The sequence below is a fragment of the Mesoplodon densirostris genome, chromosome 10 (assembly GCF_025265405.1).
Source record: "Mesoplodon densirostris isolate mMesDen1 chromosome 10, mMesDen1 primary haplotype, whole genome shotgun sequence".
Classification (NCBI taxonomy): Eukaryota; Metazoa; Chordata; class Mammalia; order Artiodactyla; family Ziphiidae; genus Mesoplodon; species Mesoplodon densirostris.
The window spans coordinates 98,766,174-98,787,521 of NC_082670.1; the positions used below are offsets into that span (position 1 = coordinate 98,766,174).

A 21,348-nucleotide genomic window follows, 5' to 3' on the forward strand; every position below is an offset into this window, starting at 1 on the left:
AGCCGGACGGTAGTGCCCAATGCCACTGAGAGGTGTGTGACCACCTGGCCTTTATGAGAATGTTCTGAATTTGTTTTTATCGAGTCCATATATTCAGGATTCTTTAAAATGTATCTCTTCAGAATGAGGCCTACTAGTGTGTGTCTAGGGAATGTGAGAATGAGGGAAAGATGCTAGCATTTAGGTATAGCTGTTTGTGTTTAAAGGTTATGACGTGGACAAGGTCTCAGTTTCTCCTTTCACAAACGCACTTTTTTACAGGGCCCCCGTGTTACCACCTGTAAAGTGAGAAAGTTGAACCAGAGGGTCTCTTAGGCCACCTTTAGCTCTACAGTTCCACAAAGCAACTTTCAAACGACTACTGAGGGTCTGTATCAGGACTGGATGCAGGGAGGTGTCAGGAGGGAGAGAGGAGACCCATGTGAACAAGCTAGTGAGTGTGTGCGTCAGAGTGCAAGGGGCAGGTTGGTAAAATGGGGCGGTTGGAAAGGATTGAGGAATCTGGAGAATCTGCACTTTCTCCCGGAAGAGTTCAGGCTGTGGGCACCTTGCCTTCCAAACCCCCCCTCATGGCACGCCCTTGAATTCTCACTGAAGTCGTCCGGACGGTGAGGACGACGACACCCTCCCATCACCGGTTTCTCAGGGTGTCTGGGCAGGGCTGGCCTTCAGTAAAACCATTTCAATCAGGAGGAGATTTCCAGCGCAGCAGCCAGAGGCTGACACACTATCTAGCGGGACCCTGCTGCAGGTGAAGCAGCGAGCGGGGTGGCACGTGGGTGTGCATGAGTGTATGTCCAAAGACAAACACGAAGTCTTTTTCCCCGAAACAATAGCAAAGAACTTTGGAAAGCCTTTTAAGTAGGCTAAAAACAAACCAAAAAAACCATCATTGTATAAAGAGATCAAAGTTTAAAACTCGTGGAATGCAAAAAAGAATAGAGGACAACCAAGAAAAACTGTTAAAATCCCATACGTAACCACAAGGAACATTCTGGTAGATTGCTTAGCTAACTGAACGTGCAGGGGACGTGGCCTGAGCAGAACATCCTGAGCCAGCCTGGGAGAAGGCGAGTTCGCCTGAGGGCTCTTCATCAGGAATCTCCATCCGGCCCGCCCTGCCCTGGTCCAGCACAGGCCATCCCCCACCTTTCTCCCCTCCTCTGTGACCTCAGGCTTCTTCCTCCCGCCACCCCAGGGGCCCAGGACCCAGCTGCACCTCTCCAGGTAGGGAGCACTGTTTTCTTGTGGCCCCAGTGGGAGCCCGGCATCACTTCACCTGAGGGCCCAGAGTGACATGCAGCAGTGACCCTGCAGCTGACTTTGCCTAGGGATTTCATCAGAAATGGGTGCGGTTCTCTCCCTGGCAGCGCCCGTCTCTGTTACACTGTATCGTCCAAGGACAGCTATTAACTGAGTCTGGAAGGGTGAGTGGTCATTCCATCCCAGCTGAAGATTATATAATGGAGCGTGTCTGGGTGATGTCGTCTGAGACAAGAGCAGCAGACCACGCTGATGCCTGCACTTGCGAGCAGCGTGGGCACCCTTCCCGTGGCTCCATCGGCAAAAGAGAAATCTGTGCCTCTAAGATCGAAACCCTCACCCCGGGAGAGGAAGAACTAACTTACGTGGCAGTCGGGTGCCACACCTGGGGTTGGCATCGTGGGCTGCAGACCAGCTTTGTGACCTTAGGCCACTGACGCTGACCTCTACTTGTGCATAGTGCTTTCCACTTGACGGGACATGTTCTTACAGCCATTTGATCCTCACATTAACCCTGTGAAGTAGCCAGTAATCTCTTTCTCAAAAAAAAAAAAAAAAAAGGAGCAGAAACCCAGGCTGGTTGGCTGACTCACCCCAGCTCACTGTCCTGTGAACACTCTGGACTGTCAGGGCTTCAGCTCCAGATCCTAGGACGCAGCTCTTCCCACTGCCACGCTGACGACATGGGCTTGCTACAGAAACAAACCTGTGAGATGCAGGGACCTGGACCCTTGAATTTCATTTCAGGCTGGCCAACAAATTCCAGGTGTGGGATCCATTTTTTAAAATAGGTTTTATTTTTTACAGGAAACACTGAGCAGAAAGGACTGAGTTCCGTATGCCCCCTTCTCCCCACCTCACCCGCCAGTTCCCGTTATTAACTTCTGTATTACTGTGGTGTAGTTACTACAATTGATAAACTAATCTAGATACATCATTATTAACTAAAGACAGTAGTTTACGTTAGGATTCACTCTTGGCGTTGTACGTTCTGTAGCTTTTGACAAATGTATAATGACGTGGATCCACTATTACAGCAGCAAACAGAATAGGTTCACTGCCCTACAAGTCCTCTGTGCTCTACCTGTTTGTCCCTCTAGCCCCCAACCCTCAATCTTCTTACCTCTGGAATCTATTTTTTCAATTTAGTTTTTTTTTTAATGTATAATAGATGACAATTTTGGAGTCATTGAGCGTACTTAGAGTTACTTTCACTGTTTTTCACCCAAAGCAATGGATTCTGGGTTTTGTTTGTTTTCCATGATCTTAGAAAAGTGAGCTCTAAAGATTATTTTCTTCCTCTTCAATGCAAATAGTCACCCTAACTCCCAAGAGGGGCAAATATTTAAAGTTTATTGAGTGTAGTATATTCCTGCTTTAGAAAAATTAAGGATTATCTTCAATCCTCCCCTTCCGCTCTCTTCCAGGCATTTTCTTGGGGTTTGGATACATGGGGAGGTTTGGATACATGGGGTGGCCAAGAATCTGTCTCCAGGCCTGCCCCTCAGTCACTCCTGTCACCTAAGCATCACCAGGCACTCTGGGAAAATCCTGTTTGTCGTCTTGCTTGGGAAGATAAGTGGAAACGCATTTGACATTTGAGTTGAAAGGACAGTCTTTGCCTTCCTGAATCTTCCCCGAGGGGATTCTGTGGCTTACAGGTCCATCTTCCCAGGACCCATCTTCTCGCCCATGACCCTTTCTTTGACCCTCATGCCCCCACCAAAAAAAAAAAAAAAAAAATTGCAATTCTCTAGTCTGACTATAAAAGAATAAGGGATTCAACAATAAATGTTGCGTTGTTTACATGGTAAACAAAACTCTCCCTCAGTGGACTTTCTCTGAGGAGGTGACTGATGATCTCAGTTGTCTTTCTTAGAACAGCCTCTTCAGTTGAACCTGGGAAGAAGAGAAGAAAAAAAAAAAACAAACGCTTCTCAGAATGATGAGCATTTGCATCATACAATCCAACTTCCTCTCCTCCTCTCTCTCTCTGTGTTTCTCTCTCACACACACACACAGCCTCCCTCTTTCCAGTTAAGAACATTTCAAGAGGTCAGTGCCGCCCCCGTGTCTAAAACTTCAATGTTTGCCTTTGCAGGGACTTTTCCAACTTTACCTAGAAAAGAACTAACCAGAACCTTAGCACTTGTGGTCAGCCTGCTTCCGGCTGTGGCTTGAGTCGGTTTGTCTGCTCTGACAGAGGAAGTGCTTGCTGTGACGGGAACTGCACTGGCTGGATTGTAGGAGGACCAGGGCAGACAGTGCCTAATGACATTGGTATGCGAGGTGCCAGCAGCAAGGAAAGTGAGGGAAGCACAGAGGGGCCCTCAGACCCAGAGCGACAGACACAGCTGAGAGACGTGCAGTGAACCCACGAGCCTCCCCAGACCCACCCTCCTGAACACGCACACGCACACACACACAGCCCGAGATGAATTCATGTATAAACAAAAGTGCCTTCGTTGATGACTTTCTTAAAAAGGCAACAGAAGCCAGGATACTGAGACATGTTTTTGATCTGGAATGGACATAAAGGCAGGATTTTACAAACATTTATGGACCTTCAGCCCCTGACTGGCTGGGGAACCACGGGCGCAGGCTTCCCTGGAGTCACTGAGCACTCAGACAAGCTCAGCATTTGCTATGAAAGTCTGAGCTAAAGAGAAAGTGACTGGACTCAGGTGTTCTCTCTCCGCTCCAAGGCCAGGACTGGGATAGTCTAACAATCTTCCTGTAAAGATTTCGATCTCTGTGCAGAGGGTCCTGCTGGTGGGGAGCCTCCACACCGCGTCGGAGCTTATGCCACAGTGCAGGGTGCAAAGCCGAATGGAAACTGAGAGAACAGTCTGGCTAGAACTGTTAATTAATGTTAACCACTAGATGCTCCCTGGTAATTTGAGATTAGACTTGACAGCTCAGGATGATTTTTTTTTTTTTTTTTTTTTTTTTGGCCGTACGCGGGCCTCTCACTGCCGTGGCCTCTCCCGTTGCGGAGCACAGGCTCCAGATGCGCAGGCCCAGCGTCCATGGCTCACGGGCCCAGCCGCTCCGTGGCATGTGGGATCTTCCCGGACCGGGGCACGAACCCGTCTCCCCTGCATCGGCAGGCGGACTCTCAACCACTGCGCCACCAGGGAAGCCCGGGAGAACCTTTAAGGTGGTAATTGGTAAACATCTCGACCAGGAAATCCTGTTCCTCCCTTTGTACCGAAGGACTCTCATGAAATGGAGAACCAGGATTGGGGCACATGGTACAGAGTGGCCTGTGAAAAGTATGACATTTCTTTAAAATCTTGGGGTTTTACCTTTAAAATCAGACTCGGTTTCCTGTTCTCCAGGGCATATTTTGAGTTTAATATAAAAATATTTTGGATCGTTAACCACTGACTAAAATGGACATTCTAAGAAGATGCATTATTTCTGTCTATGGCTTTATGTACCCCTCGGGCAGGGCCTTCATGCCCCAGGATTACAGGTGGCAGCCCACTTACAGAGGTACAGATAAAGCGAAAACGAACAGCATCTGACGCATCTCCTGGCCACTGCGGTGTGGAGCAAAGATGCCAGTAGCCGCCATTTTAAGGCCGGTGGACCCCATTTGATGGCTTAGTGGATACTCACTGGGCACTCAGGACTTGGAGCTAGGCCTGCAGTGGGGTCCATGAAAGCGAAGAGCCGTGCCCTGAGCCCTGCACTGCACATTCCTTGCACTGCATTCCACCCCTTGGGGGCAGGGACCTTGTCTTCCTCATCTCTAGACCCTCAGCACTCAGCCCTGTGCCAGGGACAGAAATCAGAAATATTCAGTAAACGGTTGTTGGATGAGGTCTGTGCGTTTTGCATTTGTCAGAGACCTTTCTGAAATCACTGCCTGGGAGTCCAGAGATCAAATCACATACACCATGGAAGAAGGTGGGAATCTGCCATGGAAAAATTCTCTTTTTCATCTGTAGTCATGTGGTCGCTTGCTGTTAGAATAAGGAAAAGAAACTGTTCCTTAAACTTAAGGAACTTAAGCTACGTACAGAATCTTGCATGGATTTTCTGTCTTCTTTTTTGAAGACCTGTTTAATGTGGACTCTGTTTGGAAATCTGTGTTTTCTATTTTTATGGAGGGTTTTGTTAAGCAAATGAACATGAAAATTTGAGAGCCAGGTCTGAGATGAATTCTCTACCCATTTTAGGCAGTTGTACATTCCTCTGCATGTCGGGAGTCTGTGGGCTGCAGGTGAGCTCTCACTCCGGCTCGTACACGTCCCCTCTCTCTGCCAGCGCCTTGTCGGGCATGGGCTCCAGGTCACCTCCTCCCCTTCCCCACCACCCATGTGTCCAGGCCTCCTCCTGTCACCTCCTGTCACCACCGTCCCTCTCCCTCGCCAGCCCAGCCGGCATGGCTCTCCGGTGCTCCACGGTCTGGGCTGCTGCCCTGCCTGTCTGCCCTCCGCCCCAACTGCGGCCACACTGGGTTCAGGGCTGTGCCAGCCCCCCCTCTGCTGAGAAGGCCCTCACGCTGGCCCCTCGTCTGGCCAAGTGATAACCTTCCTTCAGGCCCAGGCCCTCCCCGAAGAGGATTCCAGCCACACAAAACCACTGTAGTCGGTCCTTACGTTGACCCTTCTCTTCCTGCCGCTCATTTGACACGGCCTAGCTGCTTTGTTTCTTCTTTTTTTTAACTGAAATGTCCACTCTCCTTAACTAAATTGCAAGCACTTTGATGGCAGGAACCCTACCTCATACTTAGGTTTCAAAGCCATGTTCACTTTAAAGAGGTCCAGGAGGCAGTGACCAAGTGCAGGGGGCTCACTGCTGTTTCCTCAGAACCAAGCATGTAAGGTAAGGGCTCCTTAAGTATTCGTTGAATATGCTGTATTTTTAAAAATGTTTTCTTCCGAGAGTGCTTATTATACTTTTGACTTGAATCTAAAGAACTATCAAATATTTCCCCCCAAATATACTCAGTAATAGAAGTTTACAGTTTGTAAACACCAGATCATCCTCAGGATCTCCTTTGAAATATAGGGATTGTTTCCTCCCTCCTGGGGCTGTGTCCTGCGTTACCGTGCAGCGTAGGCCTTAGCGATCTCTGAACTCCCTGCTACGTCACCTTCTGTCGTATCCCCATCGATGGTGTGTCCATGTGCTCCCGAGTCTGACGGTGTAAGTGGGACTTTGGATCTTTCCTCTTCACCTTGCTCTCCTCAGGGGTCAGTGTGCAGACATTTGCAGCCATCCCCGTGGACATCCAGTCTCGGGTACACAGCCGGCCTTGCTGCAGTTGTGCCCATGGTCCATCAGCCTGGCCACCCGTCTCTCCCTCCGTCACGGGGCCCGCGCTGCCTAGTGAGAGTGAGTAACCGCCAGCCACCTGTCCCCGCCATGTGCCCCGAGCAGCTAGGTGCTTCTTCCCTTAGAGTGGCACAGTGGGAAGGTGGGATGATGTGTGAAGGATTAACATGGGGCAGTGGTATAATCAGTGACAGGTGACCTGAGCTGCCTTTCAGTGGTGCTGCTGTGCTTAAATGTTTTCAGATGTCTGCTCTCTCCTCTTCCCTGTAGACACACAGCAGAAAACTGATTAGACGTGGCTATGCTCCAGGGTTTTAGGCTGGCCATCTTTGAAATGGGGTATTTTGTCAAACATCCTCTTGCCCACTGCTCTGTCTGTGGTGGGAGGTTGATAACGAGTACCGGCTAACATCAGGGCACATGGGAAGGGAGCGTTGATCACAGTGTGTGTGGTACAGGAAGGTAAACAGCATCACTTCCCTCTTCCAGCAGTCCTTCTAAGCAATGGAGGTTTACCATTTAAGCATTAGTTACCAGGGCCCGCCCAGGAGACAGTGGCTTTATCATCCCTTGCTTCCACAAATATTTATCAAGGGTCTGCTGTGTTCCAGTCACTGTACTAAGGTGGTTCCTGCTCTCAGGATGCTGGCAGGCTAGTGAGTCCCGACTAGACTTCCCACGTCTTAAGCAAACGCTCTCAAGTAGATGGGACACCTTGTGCCACTGTGGTATGCCTTCTTCGTATTATTTTCAACTAGTTCTTGTTTGGCTTCTATATTGCTAGATTGCATTAGGTCAAGACACGGTTTAGTTATCTTGCTTTTTAAAATTTAGACGTCTTGGGTATTTTGTTCTTGATTTTGAGTATGTTGATGCCTTCTATTCTATACGACAGCGGTTGGCAAACTCCAGACTGTGGGCCAAACCTGGCCCTCCGCCAGCATTTGTAAATAAAGTTTTATTGGAACACAGCTACCCCCGTTCATTTATGTATTCCCTATGGGTGTTTGGGGGCTACATAGCAGATTTGCTGTGACAGAGACCATATGGTCCAGAAAGCCAAAGATATTTACTATCAGAAAATGTTTACTATGCAGAAAAATTCCGCTGATCTCTGGTGTACACAAAGCAACAGCAGCAAATTCTGTGTGTTGGTGGGGTGGGCGTGATTTGTGTTAGGATGTTTATTAGAATTCATCCCGACGAGATCCGAATGGCCCAGGTGAGATGTGACGCCAGCTGGCTGTGGAATGAGTCCGTGTGCCTCCCCTTACCTCCGGCTGATGAAGCTCTTCTTACAGTTCATTCCTGCCTCTCTGTACAGAACTCACCCAGGAGGGGTACTTTTTATGAGAAAAGCGTATGTGGGCAGAAAGAAGTGAGGTGGGAGGAGGTGGCTTGTCCATTCTGTTAACCAGCGGTGAGAAATACTGTTTACAGGCATCAAAACAAAGGGAGGAGACAGGGAAGGAGACTGAATGGGTCTTTCTTATACCAACTGACAGCACCCACCAGCCATTTCGGGCTGGAAGGAAAAGGAAACAGGAGTCGAGAGGTGGTGTCCGTAAGTTCACAAAGAGGGAAACTGAACCTGCTCCCCATTTTCAGCCTCTTAACAGCCCTCTACCAAGCAAACACACCCACACACGTATCTGGTCGACCCCAGGACACTCGGGATCTTAAAATTCACGTACTTGTAGAGTGTTTGCAAGTGATTTTCCAAGTATAATGCTTTAAAAACTATACAGCACGGTATGAGGTATCTAGCGTCGTCAAAGTCGCAGGCCGCAAACAGGAGGCGGTTGCCAGGGGTGGGAGAGTTGCTGTTCAGGGGTGATGGAACTGAAGTTGGGGAAGGTGAAAAGAATCCCCGAGGTGGGCGGTGGTGGTGGCTGCACAACGCTGTGAATGCACTTCATGCCACTGAACTGTGCACTTAAAAATGGTAAATTTTATTACATACATTTTAACACAGTTTTAAAACTCCAATCTCATTAGCTGTGTCATTTGCAAAGATCCCAGATGGAGTGGTAGTAGTCGTATCTGGAGGTTAGGAATCTTGTCTGGAAACCCACTCTTCCTCGTATGTTGACGTGATTTCTTCTAGGAATTAAGAGAGTTTAATTATGTTCAACTAAAAAGATATTTACTGAAGGGTTTTAAAAAATACACAGTACAGTACGTTGGTTCTGCAGCAATCAGAAAGAGCCGGATGGAAGATGGCACAAAGAAAAGACGGAGCAGGAAGACTGCCTCTGTGGTCTCTCCTCTTCGAAGTGACTCCCTCTTTCTTTCCCGTGGATCCTAGGAGAGAAACCTTGACTGGTTCCCGAGGATGAGAGCCATGTCCCTGGTCAGCAGCGATGCGGACGGAGAGCAGAACGAGCTGAGGAGCCTGCAGGAGAAGCTGGAGTCCACCATGAAGCTGGTCACGAATCTTTCCGGGCAGCTGTCAGAGTTAAAGGACCAGGTAAAGAAAAGGAACCCCACCTGCCCACACACACCCACACACACCCACACACACCCCCACTACCACACACGCCAAGTGTGGTGAGGAAAAAAAATCACTAGTGCTCATGTTAAAATGCTGAAGTTTATCACCTGGATAGAAAAGGAAACGGGCAACAGAGGACAAACTCATTTAGTCCATCAGTTTCCCCTCCACTCCCCCTCCACTGCCCTTTGACAGGATAAGCCCATGACGCTACTTTCAGTGCTGCTCAGGACGAGGTTTTCATATGAAAAACAAAACCAGAAAATGAGAAAATGCAAACTACTTCAATGAAGTGCTGTACAGAAAAACACGATGTGTAAAGCTGTACTTTTCTTCACTGACAAAAGATGAAAGGCTGTTTCTGGTTTTGCTTTTCAGCCCTCAGATCTATCGAACCCTGGCCCCAGATACTGAAATCCAGCATACTGGGATAAACCACAGTCAAGGAAGAGCTCCTTTTGGTTCATTCATTGGCCAAATCCTTATTGAGTGGCTCCCATAGTCCAGGCAGCGTGGCAGGTGCTGGGGGTGAAACAGTGACCGCTCTGCCGGCCGCATCCCTGCTCTCACACGGCTCAGCTGTCTACAGACGTGCTGCTCCATCCTGCTCCCTGTCCCTAAGATAAATGCTTTGCCCCTGTAACTAAGCTGGGCGAAGGGGGCAAGTCTGCAGCAAACCCTATATACTCCGGTGCCCCCCTGCCCCGCCCTTGACCCCCTTAAAATGAGCATTCACAGTCACCAGGTGGTGACCTCCTGCTGGGAGGACCTGTGCTCTGCCCGTAGGTGACCGGGATAATCCTGCACAAACATGGCAACAGTTCAGCCTTCCGTACGCGGTGCTGAAAGCTTTTAATCAATTCCGTAGACCAGATTATAAATTTTGCACAGCAGTAGTTATCAGGCAAGGCTGGCCTAGAGGTAAGTTGTAAGGTATACCCACAGGTGATTTATTCCTCTTAGGTACATAATAGCTAGTGAAGGCCCTGTCTGGGATCAACTCTTCTTGGAGGTAGTTTACATGGCACTTTAACAATCCTACTTTGAATTGTATTTCTTTTCCAACTAAATTGTGCCAAACTGAGCCCCAAGATACCATTTGGTCTCAAGTTCTTTTCTTTCACATGTATTAAGATACAAATAAAAAGACTAATGGGAACAGAAGGCCTTATTTATGAAGGCTGTCTACAGCGCTGAGCTTGGTAGCCACCTTAAAATGAGTAATAACCTAAATAAGTAAAACTAATGAAGATCTAACTAGATTACTTTGCTTAACTTTTTACCCCTACTGTGAAACACTTGACAGATGTTCCACAGGACTACACTGATTCATGAGCACACTGTCTGCTACAGCTGCTTCTGTTTCCCCCCTGAAGAGCAAGGCAGGCTCCGTAAGGCATGTAGCAATGCTCAAGTTCCCTTCCTCTCCCTTTGAGAGAGCTGTGGCTACAAGAATCTCCATTAAATCAGATGTTTTAAATTAGATGCCAAAAAATCTGACGAAAATTGATCTCATGCAGACCTAAATAAAGGAAGTATTTAGTGCTCTAGAAAGTGCCATTTGTAAACATGTCTGAAACAAACTATTATTGGGTATTCTGGGGTAGTAAATGCCACTCGAGCCCTTCTCTATAGGCCGGGCCTGTCCTTTCAATGCTTAGAGAACCCTGTGTGTTGAATCTCTCCCTGAGGGTGATTCTGAAGTTGCTTCAGTGATGCACACTGTGCAAACCAGTGAACCTGGTCTAAGGAGTGAATTGAAGCTGAGGAATTCGCACAGAGAATCATAGGTATAGGAGGTAGCCAAGACCACAGATGGCATTGCACCCAATTCCCTCATTTTATTTTGTGAGGACATTCAGGTTCACAGCAGGCTCTTAGGAAATTTATCCAACTTTACCTGAAAATGTCAGGCTGGAACTCCTGGTCTTGCAGTCTGGGTTTGATTTTGTGTGTGTGTGTGTTGTGTTTTTATTTTCCCTTGTTTTGTTTTGTCACTGTACCCTGTCTGCCTTTCATGGTTGACTGTTTAAATACTCATTCATTTTTTTAAGAACGTTAAAGAGTTTCAGAAGTTGCATCACGCACTTAAAGGTTAAGGAGTGGTACATTCATTGCCATGTTACACCACTCATCAGAGACTTGGCATTAGAATCGTTTCTATGAAGCCAAAATTTTGGCTTGAACAAACTATGTAAAACTTGATTACATATGGACTAAGGTTCATTAAGTGACATCAAAACCAGTGTGGTTTAAACTGCTTGGTTTCAGCTCTGTTTACGTTTTTGTTTTAAAGTTAATGGTTGGAACCACCCTTCAGAAAACCTTTCCCCTAAGAATGAATTTGAAATTGGACCATTTTTTCTTGTAAGGTGTTATAGGCTAAGAAGAAATTGGAGGAAGCCAGTAATATATTCTCCAGTGCCTTTACCAGCATTGATCTGCTTAGGTTTTAAGGTGACCAGAATCACAGGAAAAATTCAGCATTGTTGCTTTTGCTGGGGAAAATCTGCTTTTTTCAGAAGGAATTAGTCAACATTTTCTTTTGATTTTGTAACAAAACTGTAAAGCATTTGAGAATCAACTTGTTGAAAAGATTTGAATTTTATTAAATTTGGTGTGTACCAGTCCTAAAGACTTCTTAAATTGTTCTGCATAAAAAGCCATGCAGACAGGTCAGAGAACTGCTGGTTCTTAAATGGTAATTGTGAGAATTCCTGCCCTCCCAAGGGAAAAAAATTTTGAATTACAAAATAAAAACTCCATGAATGATTAATGAACAAGAAACTCCGTGATAGATATTTTTTAAAACAGCTATGAAAGAATACCATTCACTGGTAAAAGTGCTGGAAAATACAAAAATTGCTTCATCAGTTAGATATTTTTGCAGATCTTCTGGTCCAAAAACCAGCATAATGGAGCAAAGACAGCTGAATGTCTTGGGATTTAATCTTTACTGTTATTGACCTCATTGGTTGTTGTTTTCTTAAAATACCAGTTTGAGGAGAAAAAGTTCTTATCAAGGATATTAGTAAAATCCTGGTTAGTGGTTTTTCTGTTACTGCCAAGAACAGTTAATTAAAATTGCTGTTCTAAGTGTTACTTAATGATGCTTCTCATCTTGAAGTTTCCCCTCCCAAGAGATTCTGAATACTAAATGTGATTCTCTTACATTCTTATTCCAAGGAGGAGAACTAATGTAAGAACTTAAATTTTTTTTGCATGTTTTCTTCATATTGAGAGAAGGGTTCACTTTCTTGAAAATGTGACTGGCTTCCTATAGGACAGTGACCCTTGTTTGTAGTTGGTAGGCAAAGAAGTAGTGCTTGAAATTCATGTCATATTAGCATGTGATAGTGTCCGGCATTTTTCATGCAAGAGGGTTATCATCTTGTTAACATTAACTGCGTAAGGAAGGAAGAATTCCATTCTTCCCCACAGCTGGAAGAATGGAATGTTAAACCTTACTTGAATGTCTGTGGTCCTTACACTGTGTTGGAACCACAAAAGAGAGGCGTTTGGTAACACCTGCCCTCTAGGATACTGTAACTGATCCAGAGAGAAGCAGACCTCTAATGTTAGGATACAGTAGGAAAAGTTCCATGGCCCGAGGAATGAAGTGAGTTTCATTTGTGAACAAAGGAGCACAGAGAAGTAGGCAGGCAGTCCCGTGTGAGGCCTTAGAGGGTCAGAGGAGTTTAGCTTCTACAGTCCTACGAGCAGGTGACGTCTGAGCTAGCTGAGAAATGCAGCAGGGGGCATCCCAGGAAAGGAATCAGCATGAGCAAAGGCATGAAAACGCATGGCATGCTCGAGGAATGGCACTGTGCTCTGGGTCATTTGTTCTTCGAACTATCATTTATGAAACACCTATTTGCCAGGTGCAGCCCTAGGTACTGGGGTTACAAAGGTGAATAGAACCAATTCTCCTTCTTCAAGGAACTAACAGCCTAGAGTGGGAGACAAACAAGTAAACAAATAAATTATAATTCAACATGGTAAGTACGTAACAGAGGTTTGAACAGATTGCCCTGGGAGTGGAGAAAAGGGAGCACTTCATTCAGCCTGATCACAGGGAGAGGGTTGGAGGCAACGCCTCGGAAACCCTCTCAGAGGTGGGAATGCAGGAACTTGGTTTCAAAGCTTGCGAGTTTGCCAGATGAACTAGAGAGAACAGCACCCTAAGGATCGGGAGTGTGAATATCTGTATATTTATATTAAACCGATGTAACTGTGTTCAAGAGATGCTGCAGTTTTATTTCTGAATATTTCAGGCTCATCGTTAGGAGCGTGACTGATTCCATAGGACTGTGAAGCGCAATTCTGAGGACTGGAGTTTCCTGGTTGTTTATAGAACCTGAGTAGCCACGACCTCACTGTGACAGGAAAGCAGGTTGCGGCTTTCACGTGCTGTTGCTGAACCTTCCCTGCTATGCCAGCCCTTAATCGTTTGGAGGCCGGTAGTGGTGGAGTAAATTTTGCCCATTTGCGCTCAACACTCCGTATTTTCATGCAAGATCTTTTAGATGTTTGGCTACATCTGACTTGTAAAGCTACCAGTATCGTTTGCTTCTTGTTTAGACTGAGTCAAAAGAAGGAATGCTGAAATTCAAGTTAGTCTGTATATAGATTATGAAGAAGGGTATTGCTTCAAATATTCATCCTTAGCTAAATGTAGATTTTGAGGATTTTAAACGTATCTACTACAAATGGGACATTTCACCCTAATCAAAGTAGCTTTTTCAGTATTAGAATTTTGACTGAAGTTACCACCTTAGACGTGAATCTGATGGATATATATATTTTTAAAGTTTATTTATTTTTGGCTGCGGTGGGTTTTCATTGCTGTGCGTGGGCTTTCTCTAGTTGTGGCGAGCGGTGGCTTCTCTTGTTGCGGAGCACGGGCTCTAGGCGCACAGGCTTCAGTAGTTGTGGCATGCGGGCTCAGTACTTGTGGCGCACGGGCTTAGTTGCTCCGTGGCATGTGGGATCTTCCTGGACCAGGTCTCGAACCCATGTCCCCTGCATTGGCAGGCGGATTCTTAACCACTGTGCCACCAGGGAAGCCCCTGATGGATATTTTTATCTAGTCAGTTTTGTTTCAAATGTCCAGAGAGAATACATTGTGAGAATATGCTAAGGATAGACTTTGGTCATTATTTCTGTGTTTTGATATAGGTAGTAGTAACAGATAACGATGATGCCTTAAATAACATATATAGTGCATTTGAATCTATGAAGACCGATAGGTAAGTAGGCTGAATTGAGCTAATAAAGCCAGAAGTTATGTGAGAATATGTACTAAGGGGCCAGGGAAACAACTGGCCAGCAGTGTTGAGCTTGGTTTCTTATAGGCCAGATTTAGTCCTTTAGGGGGTTTTGTTTTCATTACTCTTCCCATATAATTATCACTGGATGATGACCTTGCCAAAAGGGACCAATACTTAAGCAGTTGCCCAATTCCTTACCATTTGTTACTCACTTAAATGGTAGCCATTCTAAAAAGGCCATGGTCGATCAGAACAGAATCCAGGCAGTCAGATTTGTGTACTGACCACCTGCTCAACTGCAGAGAATCTTCTCCAAGGTCTTATTTTGAGAAAAATAATATATTTACCCAAAATACTTTTTTTTTAAGTATTCAAGTATATGAAAATATAACCACAGTGATCTTGGCCTGTTTCTGAGATAATCAGTGAAGAGCTCTTCTAGAGCAGCAGCGGTCCCAGATCAGTAACACCAATACCTACCTGGGCCTACTGAGTCGGAAACTCTGTTTGTGGACCCTTGGATCTGTGTTTTAAGGAGCCTTCTAGGTGGTTCTGGTGCACGCCAAAGTTTAAGAACCATTATTCTAGGGAAATAGAAAACAAAATTAGATAGGTATGTACTAGGTTCTTGAAATTACCAGGAATATGACTGCCTGAACGAAGGTTTGGGCCACTAACCTACAGCAGTAGGGAGCTTTAAGGTTTGTGATGCAGGGAGAGTGATGCGATTGTTATTTTAGGAAGACAACCCTGGAAAATCAGAATCGGACCTCCACTGGGCTATCAGGTGATAACCTGTCGAAGAGGGAAGGAAGGTGTGCCTTCAGTTGCAGACTCATTTGCTATAAGGAACCCAGTTTAGAAGCTTTTAAGTCTAAGAGAAGGAAGAGCCAACAGATTGAAAAGTCACAAAAAGCTGATCCGACAAACAGGCGTGAAGATGCATGTACATAAAAGGTCATCTCAAATGCACGTAGTTATTTATGGAAAAATTTCAGGAAAAGCTTTAATGGCCAACTTATACAGCAGAAAAATCGCAGCATCCTTAAATGGAAGCTTTGACTAAAGTATCTGTCAATACGGGTTGAGGCCACCACGATTCCTACATCTGTGAGAATGTGGTGATCATTAAATTTAGTTAAGTTTTATTGGATTCCCTCTCAAGGCTACCTGCCGAGGGGCTAGTCAGGGGGTGAAACTCTGGGGCTAAGCACATGAAGTATCAGGCAGTGAGATGAGTGAATTACTGACTGCATTACAATCTACTTGTGAATTTATTCCACGGGTCACGTGAGGTTCTGCTTCCGCAGCTGAATCTGTGTAGTATAGGGTGTGACACCTCCCTTCACGATTTGTCACTCATCCAAGGAAACTTTAGAGGCTAGCTGGAATATCCTAATTCAACTCTTTATAAAAGGCTTTATAAAAAGCTGCCTTTTGGAAATATTCACTCCTTGTAAATCTTCTCTTCTAAAATATAACTGAAGGCATTTCACAGGAGCCTAAAAATAGTATTTTGATGTGAAAGGAAAACGGCTATGTTTAAGAAAAAATAACCACTTTAAAATTGAACCTAGGTAAGTTAATCTTATTTTATGTTCTCAGGATATTTTGTACCAAAATATTTGATGCCCAGCGTCAAATCCTAAGCTAGGACTAACTGGGTTATGAGAAATGTGAATACAGGGAATTAATTATGCCCTGAAATAGCCAGAACAGAGCTAGATACCTGTCAATATGAGAACTGGTTTATTAGTTCGGCAGCCAAAATAAACAGTACCAACCTCTTGTTTTGGGTTTTGAAAGCACTGTTTCATTTGACCAGCCTTAGGAAATGGTCTTTCCTGACCTTAGTGTCTGTAGGGTGGCAAGGAATAGTCACCACTGAGTGCCAGGCCATGATTATGTTATTTAGTCACCCTGGACCTCAGAGGAGAGGACATTCCTCATCTCCCTAGAAAGGCTGTGTGATTTTTTTCTCGCAAATCAAAACTACCCAAGAGTCACTGGAGAGGAATCAAGACCCCCTGAAGACGGTGGACTTAATCTCTCTTAAACCTAGGATTTTAAACACACTGCTTTTCTTGACAGTTTAGTGTGCTGTTACTATCATACAAAGCTATCAGTTGGAAGTGGATTTGGGCGACGATCAAGCATCTTGTGCTTTAACTGTTTTTTTGTTCCTTTATGAAACAAGGAGAAAGCAAAGTTTCTGAATGTCACATTGCCTAAGGCACAGAATTCCCCATTCTGCCTAGGAAGATGTCCTTTTTGAAGTTCTGTGTTTGATATACTGACAGTACACTGTTTGTAGAAAGTGGGTTTCAGTATAAACCATAACCACAGCGGTGATCTATGGTTGAGTATATGATCTGACGTACAGGAAGTGTCTGGGTCTAATGATGAAACTTTTTAACTTTCCAGATGACAGAACAAAGGAAGCAGAAACAAAGAATTGGTCTTCTAGGACACCCTCCTCACGTGAACGTCAACCCACAGCAACCAGCATAAGCAAAGGAAACAAAGGAATCGTACTTACCGTTTTAAATTATTTTTAGTGTGGGTATGGCTAATTCGGTCTGATTCACCCACAGAGGTTACATTTATGCTTAGTATATTTGTAAATACTCAGTTTTATACTGTATGTATATGATTGCTACTCTCAAGGTTTGGACATATGTATTGTAATTAGAATTGTTGGCACGATGAAATTTCATTTGTGCCAAAAATATTTAAAAATGCCTTTTTTGGAAGGACTAAAGAAAGCACCTGATTTGCACTTGAACCACATTATAGATTTAAAAGTATATGACATGTATTTTGTATTTAAAACTAGAATAGCCAGTATTTATGTTTTTTATAGAACTGTGCAATACCAATTATGCAATCACAATAAATTTGTAACTCCTGAGTAGCCTAAGGGGAGTGCACATCTTTGAAGCTGGTGTGTTAATAGTATGTAATAAATGGTTACATATCAAATGATGCTGCTGCCAAAATCATCTTAAGAGTGAGTTTTGTACCATATAATTATCCTGTGGTGACACTACTTCTCACTGCTAGCGGCCCTAGTGCCTCTGTCTCGTAGTGACCGTGCGCCAAGCCTACGAACTGTCAAGTCAGCATTCATTTTAAGAAAAGCAACTTTAGTTTCAAAGATACTTTAAGGCTTCTGAATTGATCATTTAAACTATTTCTTTAAGTAAGAGAGCTAAATTAGAGGCTCAGACTTTAGTTTGCCAAGTCAGTGAATTTTTTAAAGGGAACTTTTTAATGCCACGTTTGAGGTAAATGCATACTGCTAGCCAATCAGTGTCACCTCCTCGGTGAATTTTGGTGTCACGTTATAAAGCAATGAGTAATTGATGGGCTCTAGATTATCTAGTCCAAACAGTAGAGTTGATTTTTTTTCTTCATCTGAACCAACATGCTACAGTAGCTAAGAAGTATTAAACTATATCCATCCATATAAAGATGAAATATGATCTATCCCATTAGAGCTCATAGTTTGAACACTGACATGTTATTCTTGTGAAAGAGCCACATTTGGGTTTTATTTCTTTGTCACATTATTTCTTTTCTTGTTGGATGAAAAAGTATGAAAGGAAACTTTTATATCTGTTGCCTAGTTTTGTACATGGATCTCATTTTACAAGACAATCTCTCTACAAAAAAAGTTAAACATGTATTGAAAGCAGAGTTCTGAAATGAGTAAAGTTTGTAAATGCAGATATAAAAATAATATGTAATAAATGATGCAGAATAAAATACAGCGACCGACTGGTGGCTTTCATTTAGACATTTCTTTGCGTCATAACAACAGCTATTCCAATTATATATTTTCTTTAGGACCAATTTAAAGTATAACTGGTTTGCCTACCAGATTAATTCCAAAAATGCTTACCTGATTAATGATAGCTGAGAACGACTTGAAGAGCTGTGGGGGAGGGTTTATGCAGCAGCCAGCCATTCATTCTTCTCGGTAAGTGACTGCCAAGCAGACTGTCACGAGCACCGTAGCACATGGTAAGGCTCCCACTCCTGCACTTTCCCTGGGGGACGTGCAACTTGCTACCTGCAGTGCAAAGAATCACCAACAGGGAGATTAGTTCTCACTCATGCCCAGCGGTCAGAGTCCTTCAAGACAGTTGAAAATGTTTTACAGAAGCTAACTCGTCCCCTCCTGAGAGCATTGCCCACCGTGGTTGCTCTTTCAACAAACACTGATTTTCTCTGTGCTTTGCTAAATAAGGATCATTACCATCCAATGCTGGGAACTAGGTCGTGATTAAATTCCCGTTAAATGACTAGTTTCAAAACCAATGCTTCTACTTTGTAATTGATAACTTAAAAAAAAAAGTGAATAATTTTCCAGTCAGTCAGCGTATCTCCATAGAATTTTTCCATAATAAGCCAAGCCCAAGATAGATACGTACTTGTATCTATAGACAAATCGGCGCTCCATGCTGACCCCCCCAACCTTCCCCGAACGTGAGCTCCAGCCAGCAAGGACTTGCTCCCCATGGATCTCCCTTCAATCTCCTGAGCTGCCCGGCACGGAGAGGCAGTGTGTGTGGTTTGTCTCCCAAGCCCTGTCCCATCTCATTCACTGCAAAGTTCTGCAATGACATGTTCAGGTTGCAGCTTTTACAGGTTTGTCCTGTTTCATTCGAATCCTGTCACTTGAGATACAATCTTCATTCAACTCGCCAGCTTCAGCAGAAAATAAATGGAATTGGAATGCCACTCCACCCTACAAGCGGTAGAGCCTACCCTTGGAGTTTGCGAGTGAACACAAAGCTGGTACAACTGAAACATAAAATTTGAAGTTATAACTCCTACAGCCTTTGATGTGTGATTGTGATTTCACCTTTCTCCAGACATCGCTTTTTCAACACTTCTACTTTAAGGATCAAGGTCCAAGTCACCTTCAAAGTTACTCACCGAGGTGAAGAATTAGTGCTATCGGGCTAAGAAACAAATGTGATAGTATACTACTAACATGCAAAAAGTCTTTTTGGCTCTGATTATTTAATTTTAAAAGTTTGCTGTAGCACGGATTCATATTTGAAGATTTTGCCAACTTCCTTAACTAAACCACGTGTTAAGTCAAAGGGTCTGGGAAATTCCATTCCACTTTTCTAACATTTATATTTTCTGGCCCGTTTCTACTTATGTCCCTGAAATTATGTAGTGATGAACCTTGTTTCCCCTGCAGATACAGCTTCCGCCCTGGTGAGCCCTAGAGCTTTACTCGATAGTGCATCCTGCGCAAATACTCTTAGAGCTGTGCGCCGACTCCTCACACACGCACACAAAATACAACGCTTTTCACTTTGTTTTTAAAAAATTGATTCAACCTACCTGTTTCCAAGCTCATTACTGGTTGTTCTTCAGTCAGTTTTATTTGGTTCTACTTTCTGAAAACGGATTGCTTGATTTTGCTCCTGTAAAAACTGCTCTTTCACCCTGTTTAAACATTTCCTAACATAAATTATAAAGCAAGCATACCTTATTTGTGGAAGCTAACCAGCAACTCAGTCTTTGCAGTAGCAAACTAAACAAAGCTTTACTTATGTGCTAGTGAGAAATTAACAGGATCTTCACAGTAAACTAAGGAATTATCACATTAAAAACTCAATTATAGGGCTTCCCTGGTGGCACAGTGGTTAAGAACCTGCCTGCCAATGCAGGGGACACGGGTTCGAGCCCTGGTCCGGGAAGATGCCACACGCCGTGGAGTAACTAAGCCCGTGCACCACAACTACTGAGCCTGCACTCTAGAGCCCGCGAGCCGTAACTACTGAGCCCACGTGCCACAACTACTGAAGCCCGCGCACCTAGAGCCCGTGCTCTGCAACGAGAGAAGCCACCACCATGAGAAGCCTGCGCACCGCAACGAAGAGTAGCCCCCGCTCACCACAACTAGAGAAAGCCCACGCGCAGCAACAAAGACCCAATGCGACCAAAAATAAATAATAAATTCATTAACTTAAAAAAAACTCAATTATAGATTTCTGTATCCTCCTCCTACGGTTGGTTGGGATAATGCACTAATGAGAAACAGCCTGAAAGTTTCTGATAGTTATTTTAAGGCTAATCATGAGACCATTAGTCTGACTTCTGGGCTACATAGAAAGAAATTTAGTCCTTCAATACTATTAAATACAAAAGGAGCACAACTACATACTTACACAAGTAGAGTTGAGTTTTGCTAAAATAATGTTTTCACAGATTTTAAAAAACAAAATGTGCTTCATAGAAGGCTTAATTTACATGACAGTAAAAGTCACCTTTACAGAAGACAGAATAACAAAGGACTCCTACTGAAGGCTCTTGAGACAACAAGTTCTTATCTACCAAACCACAGAACGGGAGTGGAGCTTTCATTTTAAAGGTAAGAAATTGAGCCTTACAGTGGTAAAGTGACTTGCCCAAGGGCTTAGCTCCAGAATAAACAAAGCACTCCTGACTCAGCTAACAGGAGAGAGAGCTCTTCCACCTGCTGTCCCCATTCCAGAGATGGGCTACAGTATCTTATCAGTAATCAGTTTCCCATAACAGTTCTCCCTGTACAGAAGGTTCTTACGCAGAACTGTATTTGGTCCTACAATACAAATGGATTTCCTTTTCTTTTCAAATCTCTTTCATAAGAGGATCTACAATTTAGAAAGTCCTGAATATGATTACTTTGTCAAGACTGAAAACTTTGTGGCAAAGATAAGAAGCTCCTAAAATCTCTATCTTTTACAACTACAAATCTCATATAAATATCTCTTATTTAATTGCATTTTTCAAAAGGAGAATCTGTTCTCTCAGTCACCGTGGCTTTCTCCACGTTGAAAGGTTCCATACAGACGGGCATCCTATCCTACCTACCACAGAAGTCGGTGTTGATTAGCCAACTCTGCTCTCTTCGTTACAGTGATCATGTGTTAACAATCAACTAGAATGCTGGAAAACCCCCGTAAAGATTTCGATTTTACAGAAAGTACCCAAAATTCCACCAGTTTTGCATCACAAAGCAGTGGT

At 44.2% G+C, this 21,348-nt stretch overlaps 1 protein-coding gene and 1 long non-coding RNA gene across 3 annotated transcripts in view; one reads left to right on the forward strand and one right to left on the reverse strand.

Annotated features, from left to right (window-relative positions):
- The window catches only part of ITPR1 (inositol 1,4,5-trisphosphate receptor type 1), a 324,401-nt gene extending 306,305 nt beyond the window's left edge, over positions 1–18,096 (forward strand). Inside the window, exons 58-59 of the mRNA XM_060109116.1 lie at positions 8,861–9,022; positions 16,741–18,096. Coding sequence (XP_059965099.1) covers positions 8,861–9,022; positions 16,741–16,827 — 249 coding nt within the window. The 3' untranslated portion in view covers positions 16,828–18,096. The remainder of the gene's footprint in view (positions 1–8,860; positions 9,023–16,740) is intronic.
- Positions 3,112–21,348, reverse strand: part of LOC132496706 (uncharacterized) — a 134,275-nt gene continuing 116,038 nt past the window's right edge. For both annotated transcript variants that reach the window (XR_009533519.1, XR_009533518.1), the window contains exons 4-6: positions 18,221–18,391; positions 14,797–14,900; positions 3,112–3,162 (exon numbers count right to left, since the gene is read on the reverse strand). This is a non-coding gene — a long non-coding RNA (uncharacterized LOC132496706). The remainder of the gene's footprint in view (positions 3,163–14,796; positions 14,901–18,220; positions 18,392–21,348) is intronic.